At 40.6% G+C, this 14,850-nt stretch overlaps 2 protein-coding genes across 2 annotated transcripts; both read left to right on the top strand.

Moving 5' to 3' along the window:
* Positions 1–5,650: 5,650 nt before the first annotated feature.
* On the top strand, positions 5,651–9,668 carry kncn (kinocilin; the record flags this gene model as incomplete). The annotated part of the gene is made up of 5 exons (XM_083889421.1): positions 5,651–5,798; positions 6,946–7,014; positions 7,133–7,204; positions 8,214–8,307; positions 9,593–9,668. 5 exons carry the CDS (start codon positions 5,651–5,653, stop codon positions 9,666–9,668), a joined length of 459 nt encoding a protein of 152 aa, XP_083745547.1.
* A 4,295-nt stretch (positions 9,669–13,963) lies between these two features.
* tmem275a (transmembrane protein 275a) lies at positions 13,964–14,584 on the top strand (the record flags this gene model as incomplete). The annotated part of the gene is made up of 1 exon (XM_083889420.1): positions 13,964–14,584. The coding sequence occupies one exon, from the start codon at positions 13,964–13,966 to the stop codon at positions 14,582–14,584; it is 621 nt and encodes a 206-aa protein (XP_083745546.1).
* Between the last annotated feature and the right edge of the window lie 266 nt (positions 14,585–14,850).

Below are 14,850 nucleotides of genomic sequence, written 5' to 3' on the forward strand. Positions count from 1 at the left end.
TGACTTTATGTTCGACATTCGTTTAGAATATTTTTCTAATTAACGTTTAAAGTACATTTAGAATGCTTGACAAAAAATAATTGTTTTTCCTTTCCGACAAATGCAAAAACTTTGACCCCGACGTGATTTGAACACGCAACCTTCTGATCTGGAGTCAGACGCGCTACCGTTGCGCCACGAGGTCCTGCTTAACAACACTGTGCATTCAGTATATGTTATAAATGTATGAGGAAGAGAGAAGTAGGTAAAACTTATTGATCGCAAAAAGTGTCAAACTCCTACGAAATTCTTACCGGAAGTGTTACGTAACGTTCCAGAAAATGGCCGGTTAGCTGCACTGCTGACTTCCTCTTTTACCCTTTCATGCATGAATTATGATAACCTCAGTCAGGATTTTTTTCCCCTAAGTGTTTTTATACCTTTGGCCATAAAAAAAATTCTGAATTTATTTAAAAACAAACAAACAAACAATTTTTTTTTTTTTTTTATGGAGCTGGGTTAGGGTTAGGCTTACCCTTAATTTTTTTTAAATTATATTACTCTTTACTTGTCAGACAATGTTACCATTTTTTTTTTTTTACCTGCAAGGGTCTTCTATTATAGAAGGATCGGCAGGATATTCCCGAGCTACTTGGCTTTTCCCTCCCCCCCGTCGGCCATCTTGTTGGTTTTTGTTGCACTTGCACTACCTGGCCAGTTGGTGGCAGTGTATGGTGGATGCACAAAGGCCCAATGTGGTGGCTCGTGTGCAATTCTATCATCAATAGATCATCACCCACATTGCAAGAAAATAGCTATTGAATAGCTGGAAGGTGGACTCAGTTTATCTGCCAAATAAATAATAAACATTTTAGTTTCCACTATATATATATATATATATATATATATATATATATATATATATATATATATATATATATATATATATATATATATATATATATATACATACAATATATATATATATATATATACATATATATACATACAATATATATAATACTATAACATCTATTAATAATAATATTTAGATATATTATATATCCTATTATATACCTGGAACCAGTTATTATAAAACAGTATTCATATATATGACTAAAAAGCATTAACTCAATGATTGAACAAAAGAGCCTTCACTTACTTCGAAAAGAGCCTTCACTCACTTTTAAAAGTTCAAAAATTTAGTATGTCGAGGAACTCAGTAAAGGCCGTCTCTTTACTGTTATGCCACGCGGGAAACAGCGCCCCCAAAACCTACTTGTGGTCAAAAATATAATACATCCGTAGTGGTAAGTGCTATCATAGAGAATGCATTGGAAACATTTAAGAAGGACAACTGTTGTAATATATCTTTGGCCACTAGAGGGATTTTGGGGGCGCTGTTCGCCCGTTTTGATAAACGTAAGGACATTCTTCGTATTTTTTTTTTTTTGTTGCAACCATCACTAAAACTCGAATACAGTTTTAGAAAACAATAATGAAATTGAAATACTGACTGTTAAGAAAGATTCCGGAAAACACCGTGCCGATTGCTACACGGCGTTGGTGGTATAATGGTTAGCATAGCTGCCTTCCAAGCAGTTGATCCGGGTTCGATTCCCGGCCAACGCATACATTTTTGTTTTCAGATTGTCCCCTTTGTTCGCGGGCAGGTGTAAATTATCCTGCTATAAACAGCTCTTGAAAGTCGACCCATTACATTTACTGATGCAGACGTGCTGCCAGGAGCACAAGGAAACACTTTGTCTTACGAGCTCTTCATTTACCACTGCTCCACAGAAATAATACAATTTGCAATTTAAAGAGTTAGCTGTTAGAGAGATTCATTCAGAGTCATTCACTCTGCAGTGGAAAATCTACTTCATGTTATTTGCATGAAGCACAATCTTGTGCAGCCAGTGAAGGCGATAGTGGAATTGTATGTGTTACAGCAACTTATGTCCAGTAGATGGTGCTAGGCTACTCTGCATTACTTGTTGAAGGGACGTTGCCTGCATTTTATTGACATCCATAGATATCACAAATACATGAGCCACTAATTATATCAAAACTCTGCCAGCTCCCAGCCGACCTACCACAATCTCAAACCTTGACCCTCAAACTCCACATCAGACCCTGCTTTCACCAGTTAACTGTCAGTCATCCAAAAATGGGCATTAAATGTCAATTTCTTCTTCGCATTTGTTAAAGATTCAAGAAACACTGCAAGGCAGCTTTTAAAATGCAGGTGCAAAACTGCTGTGCCTTGAGATTATCATAGGTTTCTAATCACATCTGAAAGGAATGTAAATATTTACAGTTTAAGACCTTCATATACAGAATTTGGATAAGTTCATAGCCAACACAACAGAGATGAATATTAATTATTGGGTTAGGCTGCTACCACTTGGTTTCTGTTCATTTTTCTTTACAGTTCAGTCAGAGAATGGACGTGAAACCTGCACCTTTTAATAAACTAATGAAACAAACACTTGTATTTGTTCTAAAGTATAGTGTGGAAGTGTGTGTTTTCTGACACAACAAAGGAGCACTGCAAACAAACGTGCCTTTTCTCAGGCTGCGTTTCGCTCCAGACTGGCTGGTAGGGTGACGACATCTGGTGAAATGTATTGATAGAATAAATGTTTGTGCATCTTAAAAGACAACAAACTATCAATTTTCAAAAGATGGTGACAAATCTGCGCATAATATAACCTCTATGCTGAGGAGGCAAGATGAGAGCACAACGCTCCACCTCCTACACCCGGAACCACAACAACAGCAACAACAAGTTGCCCCCTAATTTGTCTCAATTAACCCACATTGCCCCCTGCGAAAAATAAGCAAAACAATGTGGTATAAATGCCTGAACTCATTATAACAGGAACACAAACTCAGATCATTAAAATGTACATGTGTTAGTCAATGAATCTCAACAAAAAGACTTGAACATTTCAGCAAATGTATGTGGTGAGCCAAAAATATATCTCCTAAACCAACTGTGGGTCCTGACCCTGTGTGTGATAACTGGTATGTATGTCAGTGAAAACAGCATATGTTGCAGCTGCTTTGGTCCAAGCTCTTTTACTCCTAGTAAAAGCTTTTCCTGCATTGTTCTCCTCTCAAATATTGTTTTTTTAATTTTAGCTTTTTTATTTTATCCATCCTCATTCTCTTCCTTTTCTCTTTCTCTCAACAAGGCTCCTACAACTCTCTGTCAAGCTTTGCTTTGGTGTCTGACACATTTCATTTTCAAGCATTAAAGGTGCCATATGTAAGAATGTGGCCAAAAACGGTTACTACATTCAAATTCAAAATACTGAGGTCTTTTAGGTTTCTTTTTCTGACGTAACTGGCAACCTGTGGTTGCTCGGAAGCTGAGACTCTACTGACTGCAATGATTGGTAGACGGTGGTTGGTTGGAGCGCTACATGCCAAATCATGATTTCAAAACATAAACATGATTTGCAGTCTGCAAAATATATTTTTTGAATGCAAATATTTTGGCTGTACTGTTGTTAGTTAGTTCAGTTTGTTATATGAACATTATTCCCGAGTCTCTGTGACATATAAAGAGGATTGTATGGCCAATTGCTTTAGATGTATTACATAATGCACCTTTAAAAGCTATGTGTACTTTTAGTTTGCCCTGCCATTCCTAGGTGGTGAGGTTTAAGTCCATTAAAGATTCTCTCTAATTGATTAATTTGCTGTCGAAAAACGCAAAAGAAGAGATTATCCACAAGCTTGGCAATCACTCTGCTTTTATGTGCTAACATTGAAATATACTGTCTTAAGGTTGTGTGAAAACATGTCAATGAATATTCAGAGTCCTCCAGGTCATTTTATCTTGGAGTGCAGATATTGGCAACTTGCTTGAGTTTCGCTGATGAGATTTCACCTCATTTGAAGTTGTGTGCTAACTTTGCGTCAAGGATCACTCGCCACAGTCAATAGGCATGGGTTGCAAACTGTAGACCACATTTGTCAAACTCAAGGCCCAGGGGGCCAAATGTGGCCCGCCACGTCATTGTATGTGGCCCACGAGGTCTAAGCTGCTTTAATGCGTGTGTTGACCATAAATTACATTTCCCGCAATGAATGGCGATTGTGTTACTGTGAAGTCACGGCATCCCGCCACTAGATGTGTAGCATTGTATATGCGTCATGCGACGATTGAAATTGAGATTGAAATATCCACAAATGATCCCATAATATCCAGGAAGAGAAAGATTGATGCAGATGGAAGGCAGTTTCAAGAAAGATGGGAAGGCGAATACATGTTTGTGCTTCAAGGAGAAAAAAACCGGTATGTCTTTGGTGTTATGAGGCGCTGTTGGTCGTCAAAGAGTACAATCTATGTCTGCATTTTGACACCAAACAAGGAGCCAAGTATGCCAAAGTTAGCCTTCAAGACACAAATTGTCAAAGAATTAAAAGGGAAACTGCGATTGCAGCAGAATGTGTTCACAAAAGCCATAACCAAAAACAATGCGGCAGTGAAAGCTAGCTTTATTGTGGCTGAAGAAATCACCCATGCTTCCAAGTCTTTTCCTGAGGGTGCGTTTACATTTAGTTACATTTATTCTGTCTTAAAGTTACATCTGGCCCTTTGAGGGCAAACATTATGCTGATGTGGCCCTCAGTGAAAATGAGTTAGACACCCCTGCTGTAGACGAACCATAGACTGACCATAGACTATAGTCTGAATATGTCCCACAAACACAAACCCCACATTACCAGCACCAGTGGAAACCCATGGACAAGTGGAATGGGAACCTAGTGTGTACCCATGTCAAAGGGCTGAGCAAGGTAACTCAGTGCTGCCCTCTGCTCCTTATTCTAGGAACGTTCCTAATAGAGGATGGATTAAATGCAGAGAGGAATTTCCCTATGGGGATTAATAAAATATCAATAAATCAAATGATGGTGTTTGACATGTGCATCTTGAGAGATGTTTACAGTTTACTTCACTGTTGCTCCGCTCCACTGTAAGTTCACTTGTTATCCTAGTCACTGGTGTTAATCCCGCTTACTCCATTTTCCCCTTTGTTGCCATGGATATGCTATTCCTATGGCAACGGCAGGCCTTTATGGATGGCCTCGGGCCCCCACCATAGAGAACTCTCTGAACCTTTCATTAAACATTCCCTTCAAGCTTGCAGAACAATCACACAAGTAGTACATACTCTTACACTCTGTCGTCCTCTCTCCCCATCTCTCTCTTTCATCTTTCCACTGCTATGTAATACGACTGTCTTTCTTTTAAGTCCTTGAAACACTCTATGCACGAGACAGAAGCACAGCTGTTTATTTTTTTTTAATGCACTGTCTTTTCTTTTTTTTTTTAAATTAGACCCTGGGCAGTCACTGAAACTGGATGCCAGTGCTGGTATCAAGAAGGCAATGATCAGATTTGTAACACCCATATCACTGTCATAAGAGTCCGCACCCCAAGCTTCCTAATTTTCAGTGGCAATGGAAACCAGAGCTCCATCTTTAAAGATGCATGAGACATCTTGAACAACAGAGCGCAGAGGTGGAGACTAAAGACAGAGAAAGTGCTTCTGTGTCAGAGAGAGTGAAACTATAGGGAGGGGGAGGCGCGTGTCCATGACTGTAAAGGGCCAAAGTCAAGGCAGAGCACAGCGGGGGGGCCTACACCTGCTGAATGAACCCTGTTAGTGTCGGGGAGTATCATGGGCTACGGGTGGGCTCAGCCTTGCTTGGCATTGTGGCGGGCTGCATCATCATTGGGGTCTCCAGGGAGTGTGATGCTGATGCTGTAGGAGGTATCTTCCTGGGAGCGGGGGGCCTTGGTGAGTTTTTCTTTGTTCCTTGTTAAGACTGACTTTGAAAATGTATTAAATGATTAAAATCGCTAGTTAAGGTTCAGATGTGGTTGTACTAAGAACATGGATACCAGCAGAGCTATAAGGCAAAAGTCTTTTCATGCTTAAGTATATGATATTCTAAGCTTTTACATTGAGTCTCACTGTCCATAGGGAAAATCTGCAATTTTACATGACAGCACACTCCATCAGTAAGTTCAAGTGTGTTATCCTGTTACTTTTCGGTATTTGAAAACCTTTGTTCAGATTTATCTTAGTGACACAAACTTTCCCCACTAGTTAAAAAGGTTGATTTTCTCCATGGACTTTGGTACATGAGAGTAAGTGATTTACAAATTTCACTTTAGTAGGAAAAAGCTAAGATAAGTGGAAAATATTATACACATCAACTAGTTAACATGAACATTAATATTCATAGTTTCTGAGTTTTCTTTTCATATTTTGTCACTTTCATTAAATGTGCATGGTAAGGTTGTGGCAAAGAAAAAAGAACAAAATCAGAATATACAATGTATAAGAGGAGCTGGTAATAACACCCAATTGTCCAAATATGACTCTTCTCTCTTGTATACTATTTTTTGGGTTTGTTTTTAAACAAATGTCAAAAATAAAGGTCTGTGGCTTGTGACATTTTGCTTCCACTGTTCTTGAAAAACAGACCATGTCCAAGTCATCACCTGATACAACAGTGTAACTGGAACCAGCTGATAGCTGGAGGACTTGCACTTTCAAGATAAATGAGACTGCTTTCCTGGATGGGAAGACAAAAGGACAGGACTTCTGATCTGTGGAAGATCGTCATATATAGTTAATGTGAAACACATTCTTACTGATGATTTGATTAGCGTTCAATAATTGATGGTTAAAATGTACACAAAAAAATTGGCAATTCAAAACTGTGCACAGCAGCTTGACAGGAACATTCACTCTGACGCTACTTGTGTATTCCAGGGCTTATGAGACATGTTGACTCCTCCAACACATAGGCTGACTAATAAGTATGAACACAGTGTCCTTGCCAGATTCTCTTCGCTCCCTCTGCAGTTTCATGACATTTTAGGCACAGACATGCATCATGTGGCATACTTCATGATGCATGGCCACTTATTTACAGGCCTGCTCATATCAATATATCCCTTCATCAAAGCCTGGCTGAACATCAACCATATTCTTCCATCCTTTGGTAAGTTGAATTACACATTCATATCTCGTTCCATCACACCGTCACACATCTGGATTTTGTTCATTACATTTTCTATCAAAGAAACAGCTTGGTTCCAAATATTTCTTAACTTCAACAGGAAATTTCCGAGTGCATCCTGCAGCTGCCAATCCTGCACCGGAACAAGCAATTGAAACCATAAGAAGAGATGGTGAGCATGATTGTCTGAGTCAGTGATGTGCACAGACATTTGGAAGGAAAGGGGTGAAAATTAAAAGGGCACCTACAGAGCACAGTTGGGGCAGGCACCACTGGTAGGCTCAAGGTAACCATAGCATATCGAAACTGGATCTGGATCCTGCAGCCGGCAAGATGAGGATGACGGAGAGAGAGAGAGGACAGGAAGGAAAAGCACACTAGGGAGAGAAAGGACAAGGTTATTGACATGTTTTAATGTGATATTAAATACATGCATAAATACAGAGAGAGTGTCCATCTCCCAAAATGAGACTGGGAGCTGGTTCCACAGGAGAGGAGCCTGGCACAGCATTGAGTATCATATCCTCTAAGGACACCCTTTGGGACACTGTCATGTAGGGGCAGAAGGAGCATCTTAACAACACCCGTTTTGATTTTTTTTTTTTTAAAGTTGCAAGGGACCAAAATAGAAAACATCACAAGAACAAGAAAAGCCTGTGAATATTCTCTGCCATCCAGCATTTTCAGGAAGAAAGCAACTAGACTCTCTTAAAGAGTTTCTTAACAGCATTTTCATCTCTCATCAGAGAGGTTTCCTCACAACATGTGTGGGTTAGTGTCTGCCTGGAGCATAGTTATGTGAAACAGGCAGGTAGCTTTCCTCTGACAAACCTCTGTAACTTATTAATCCAAGTTTTTATACAACATCTTTTATACACACAAATAAATCAAACCACAAGAGTACCTCTTGCTGTCACTCCAGTTGTACCCTATCAGACTACAAGCACTGTACCTTTCTCAGTGTGTACAGGTACATTTTTGTCACTAGGGGTGCAGAAATGTTTCTTTAGAGGTACAAACAGGCAGGTACTAATTTTAAGGTACAGTGCTTGTACCCTGATAGGGTACAACTGGAGCGACAAAGCATTTGTACTTTTTTAGGTACAGTCTCGTACTTTGATTTCTTAGTGTGTTGGATGTAACACTGACTGGTGATGTGTGTCTTATCTTATCTCTTTCAGGGACACAGAGCCAACTTAATCTGGAACGTTGCAAGAGTCGAATGGGCACCTTCGTGGATGGCGGACCGATGGCTGAGACCAACCCGGATGAGGGGTAAAAGGACATTAAAAGCAATCAATCTTGGGTTACTGCAACCTTGACCTTTGGCCATCAGCAAAACCAAAATCGAATCTGCTCATCTTTTAATCCACATTAAAATAGTAGTTTATTCTGAAGATACCACTTTCAAAATTAAACAGTAGTAAAAAAAAAACCAGTCCATCCAAAAGTCTACGTGACCGTTTGTACCAGATCTCTCAGAAAATTCAGGAGATATGGTCTTTACATGAACGTGGGGCGACAAGCATGCGAATGGATGAGTAACCTGAACCTAAAAAAGCCTCAGGCCCTGGCTGTTGCTGTTGCTGACGAAAAGGCACAACATGGTCTTTAGAGAAGTGAATCTCTGCAGAATTTTGTTAGTTCAAAGTTCAATTAAGGACAGTTATTATTTTTTTTATCATGGCAAAATTGTCAGTATTATAAACACCTTACATAAGATGTTTTTGTTGTTGTTGTCTAGTCCATTAGGAGCAGAAAAGAGGGACTTTCAAAAGTGAGCATTACATGGCATCGCCTCCTTTTTATTGTCACCTGGGATGTAGTTGCTGTGGTAACGCCAGACAGTGGATAGATTTCTGTCATGTCAGATTAGATCACTCACTCACTGCGATTTTGATAAAAGTTTGATTAATAATTCATGCCAAGTCTCGAAGCAGTAACACCTCAGCATGACTATATGAGACTGAATGCACTTAAAGCCGTAAAGTCTGAATGTTACTATTCAAATAAAAGCCAACAATCTTTCATTTATGGTACACTTAAAATTCTGAATATTGGCTGACATTTCAGTCTTCAGAGAAAGTCCATAAAGTGTAAATGGTGGTCCAAAGAAAGGGATAACAATGGAGAAAAATATGGAAATCCTTTATTAAATCATGGCTATTTTAAGAGTAGCCACAGCTCTGGTCTGTTATACTTTATGGGCTTTCTAAACGAAAAAACAAATGAAGGAAATGATCTTTATTGTTATTATACAACCGAAATTGGACAAATACATTACGAAGTCAGATGGAGGGTTGAGCCGAGCCTCTGCGACTGAGTGCGTCGCCACAATGGACCGACCTGACAGAATGCATGTTTCTCTTAAAATTGAAAGGACAATTACTATCCACATTCTAAACAGACTATTGCTCTTATCCACAAAGAACCCCTTTGCACTTTTATCTATCATAGTTCAGTCATGTTGCAGCTCTGTACACATGGGTAGAGTGAAATAACAACGGTTGTTTGAGTGACAGGAAGACATGTACGTGACTCATGCTTTGGTCTGTTGCAGGACATCTTCAGAAATGCCAGATGTCTTATCAAGATGGAAACAAAAGCCGTCATCTCCCGATCAAGACCTGCCTTGATGTCATCATATGATTTGTCTGACCCTCATGATTCAGCTTCTGATTTTTTTCACCATGCTTCTTTCAAGTGTGACACAATATTTTTCTGTAGCTGTGTTGAATCTTTTGTCGTATTTGTTGAGAATTTGCACCTCTGAAGACAAAATACTGACTTTCAGTGAAGTACTTTTTACTCTTCCTGATACTCAGTGAACCATATCAAGCCCAGCGTAACCCCACTTGCTTGCAGCTCATCTCATCTTCACACAATGTTCCCAGCTACCAATTAAGAAATAATTATGGCCATTATGTGATGATGGGACTCGTGTGATTTAGCTCAAGTTCCCTGGCTTTCATTTGATACGAGTGGCACTAATGGGAACACATGCATGGTGTGTAGGTCCACACATGCATGCACACAGTGAACTGCACCCCGCAGTGAGACATAAAGCATTGATATTCAGGAGAGCACAGACAGAATGGGTGCTGCATGGGAAGTGGCAGGGGAAAGAACGCTGTGCTCTGATAAAAAAAAGCGTGAGGTGCTTTGAGGCAGAATAACGCCGGGCCGTGTTGATGTGTGGTTTTCTGCAACAGGAGCACAAGGACTATGCTGCGCCATGATGACAACCATCAGTTTGATTGCCAGGCTTCAATTTACAATGCCTCACCACAGCCACCCTTTGTCTGCATGACAAACATTGAATGGCATGAGACACAATTTAACTGAACATCATTCAGAATGCGTGTACAGTCAAAAAACAAGTATACAGTATACTGTGCAAAAGTCTCAAGGCACCACCAGCTTTTTTTTTAGTCTTCATGTCTGGGAAATCTGTTATCATTGGCATTTGGATGTGACTGAAAGTGGGTCTTACTCATTACTCATGTGTAGGTAATGCTCAAGCATGTTTTGAATAAACCTGGTGCAACAGATCGTCTGTTGTTCAAGTGTAAGAGCAGGTTACACTAAATAACACCCATATAGAAGCTGTGTCTTTCTCTTCTTGAAAAATGTGTTAATTTAAAGTGACATATGTATTGTAAAACTGCACAGCTATACTGTACTGTACTATATATATATATATGTGTGTAGTATTATCTAACGGTGTGCAACCAGAACAACATGGGGATAGCTGCACTGATGTATGCATTGAGATGTAATGCATGTAGTCCACAGAGAGCTGTGCTGGTTGTACACCACATTATGGTCTACATCAAAGGCTTGATCCAACCATTACAGCCTGACAGTGGTAACAAATGAAGTAAATTCACTTGATTTCTAAATAAAATGGGAAATTATCAAAATGATCTGCTTCTGTTCTGGAAAAAAAGTAGAATATAAGTACATTGGACATATACACACACACACACACACACACACACACACACACACACACACACACACACACACACACACACACACACACACACACACACACACACACACACACACACACACGCATGGACCTTTCCTTTCCCGAGCACATCAAGAAACTATGGTGTCCTACATGTAGGACGTTATTCTGCCTATTTCACATTGAAACATTCCTCAATTATGTGGCCTCTGTAAAACAAGGAGATCCTTGTCGGAATGACGTATAAGAGGCTTATAAATAGGCTTTGAAAACCAAACAAACATGTTTGTGCAACAGTCATAGTGAGGACACTCATAGATCTAATGCATTCTCTAGCCTAGGGGTCTGCAACCTTATTCAGCTCCTCTGCAGTGGCTCTTAGCTTTTTTCAGTCAAAGTGAACATCTCTAATTTAGAGATTAAGGCGTTAAAGGTGCCATATGTAAGAATGTGGCCAAAAAAAAGGTTACTACATTCAAATTCAAAATACCGAGGTCTTTTAGGTTTCGTTTTCTGACGTGACTGGCAACCTCTACTGACTGCAGTGATTGGTAGATGGCGGTAGGTTGCGCCACATGCCAAAACATAAACATGATTTGCAGTCTGCAAAATGTTTTTTTTAATGCAAATATTTTGTCTGTACTGTTGTTGTTGGTGAGTTCAGTTTGTTATATGAACATTATTCCTCAGTCTCTGTGACATATTAGGAGGATTTTACGGCCAGTTGCTTTAGATTTATTACGTAATGCACCTTTAAATAAATATGTTTTATTGTGTGTCACAAATGCCAAATATTAAAATAATAATAATATGAAGCCATTTCTGACACTTAAATGCAGTACATGAAGAAGTACACATTTGTACATGTACATGCAATCCAAATATCATTTAATATAAGTGGGGTACTTTTCATTTCATCAATTTACCACAAACAATGGAAGGACTAGGTCTATAATTCGGTGTTGTTTTTTTTCTCCACTTCTCTAGATACAAATATTTTTACCCTCACAACTAAATGCCTAACCCTAAATTAACCTAACATAAAGCCATGATCCTCACAGAGATACCCACACACACACACACACACACACATACATTACAACAGGTTGAACAGTGGTAGAGGATGAGCTGATGCTGGGAGGAGGAGGAGGAGGAGGAGGAGGAGGAGGAGGAGAGTCCAGATGAGTGTGGGGCTCCTCTGGTATGAAATAATGAATAATGTGACGCTTTCACGCTGACAGCCACAGCAGTGGCACAGACTGGACAGACAGTGGCTTTCATCATGAGCGGCTTCTCCTTCACGTCCGCAGCCGCAGGATAATGACCTGTCGGCTGCTGCGTTCGCGGATCACGGTCATGGTGCGTCTCTGTGTGTGTGTGTGTGTGTGTGTGTGTGTGTGTGTGTGTGTGTGTGTGTGTGTGTTTGTGTGTGTGTGTGTGTGTGTGTGTGTGTGTGTGTGTGTGTGCGTGTATGTGTGTGTGTGGGTGTGTTCACTCAGAAGAAAAATCACACAAGTGATTCCTCCTTTCTCTTTCTCGGATTTTCATTCTTCCTTCCTCTTCTTGTGTTCCTCTGCAGGTCAGCGCGCGCCTCTGCTCGTGTCTGCGTGACCGCTCATTGAACGGCTGTCACCCTCATCATCACCCTCCTCATCACCCTCCTCATCATCATGACTTGTGCCCTCAGGAGCGTGAAGCTGTGTAAAAATCGGAAGTCCCTCGTTTGGTGTTTGCGCGTCCTTTCAGCCTCTCGGTAATCACAGCCGCTAATTAAAGGCTGTGGGAGCGCACTGCAAATCAATAGACTCAACGATGGGGAGACCTTCAGCTTATCGACACACAAGGTAAGATGCTTTTCTTATTTATATTTTTTTATTTCACAACAATGCAGCACATTTATTTGTGTTCTGGGCAAAAACCCAGTTCATATCCACACCTATTTAAATGAGGGGTCAAATCAGGGTCATCGATTTTACTGAAAATGATATACTGTCTTTTAATATACACAACAATTAAAAGAAAAAACATTGTTATTATTGGTGTTGTTGTTTATAGTGACTCACCAGTGGCATATAGCATATCTGGTGTAACTGAAGCAGCTGCATTGTGCCTGTACATGTATAACAGGTGATTTTTGAACTGCAAAGAAGACACTTAGTGCCACATAACATAACAGCAACTGGTTTTGAAGGTTGTGGCTCATCAGTATATGAAATATCAACCATGTGACTTTAAACTTACTGTGTAGCTATAGTGTAGACACAGCTGCTCTCACCAGGCTATCACATTTAGATGACTTTCATCTTTAAATACTGTATGTTTTTGTTGTCTGACACAGTTACAGTGGGTTGCTCTGCACTTAGGGTACATTTTGGACCATGTAAGACAAGATTCCGGTGCCAGCAGTAGACGGCACCTCCAACCGATGTTTTAGTTATTGATATTTATTGTTATACACCAGGTCATGGAACATAAATTGAACAAACAAACCTTCCTGATGTTTGTGTCAGACCTTAGACACATGAATAGCCAACTTTTTAGGTATTGATCATCAACAACCACAACATTCTGTCATCATCAAGTGTGCCAGATTTTCAGATTTTGAAAATATACTTTCATGTTATTACAGAAGAAAGACAGTCTTATTCACTATTTCGACTAAATGTATTGTATGTGTTTGTAATGTGTAAAGGTAGCAGAGCAGTGTGATGAATGTTCAAAGCTGCGCTGTTGAATTACATCGTGCTACTTCTGCACTTATCACAGTCACACCTGTTTTCCTTATCTAAAAACATCTGTCATGTGTTGTCATTCACAGACAAAGACGCTTCCATGCTGTCAGTTGGACACAGTTTATTTAGACCGTGCCATGGGGAAGAGTTCGGACTGAAATACAGGGAGATTTAATAGCACTATAGGAGGAGAAAAAGTGAAAGAGAGAGAACAGGAGAGTCAAACATGGTCATTACAGACAGGAACACTGGAACTCCTGTACCTAAAAAGGAGTCGCAGAAGAAGAAGAGGAGGAAATCTCGTCCTCATGGTCTGCCCTCTCCAGCCCTCTGCTGTGCCTGTGGCCTATGCATCATGCTGGCAGGACTCAACATTACTCTGGTTGGAGCATTCGCCTTCAGCACACTGGTGCCTTCTGCCAACCCCCCGATCATCATTGGCCCTATCCTTCTTCTGGTGGCCTTTTCTTTTTTCGGGGCCTGCTGTGTGTGCAGCCGTCTGCCGCCTCCCCACAGCTCAAGGAGGTCAAAGGTGGGTGGCAAAGGCACAGGACTGATGGGACACACTGGGCTAACTGGTGGTGCAGCATTTGAAATTGAGACCAGCGAGCACACTCTGCAGGATACTACAGCTGTGCAACTCAGCCCCACATCTTCCCCTGGATCATCGCGGGCGTCCAGCCCAGAGATGGAGGCTCCTGATGCAGCACCACTAAGCTCCTGCAAACTCTTCACCATGGAGACCAATGGTCCTTCTTCTGTTTCTGCCACAGCAGTCTACTCGGCCTCCACAGCAGCAGGAGGGGAGGTGAGGCTCAATCTGCCTCGCGAGGAAGTCGTCACCTAGCAGGGCTTTAACTCTTCCAAGGCCAGAGTGGTAGCAGTGTAAATATCCTTCCGAGTTAAGGGCCGGCTGAGTGTGATTGTGTCATCTAGTTTACGTAGTGAAATATTTCTGGTTGTGACAAGTTCTCAGCAGTTATGCTTTTGATTTCCCTCGCTGTGTTGCCCACTAGTAACTAGCATGCAGAAAGAAAAAAAAAATCCAAGTATCATATGGCTCATGGGTAGAGGAATTCAAATTCCTACATCTGCTGTGCTGTCCTCGAAGTC

This window comes from Microchirus variegatus, assembly GCF_963457635.1.
Source record: "Microchirus variegatus genome assembly, chromosome: 5".
NCBI classification, from domain to species: domain Eukaryota; kingdom Metazoa; phylum Chordata; class Actinopteri; order Pleuronectiformes; family Soleidae; genus Microchirus; species Microchirus variegatus.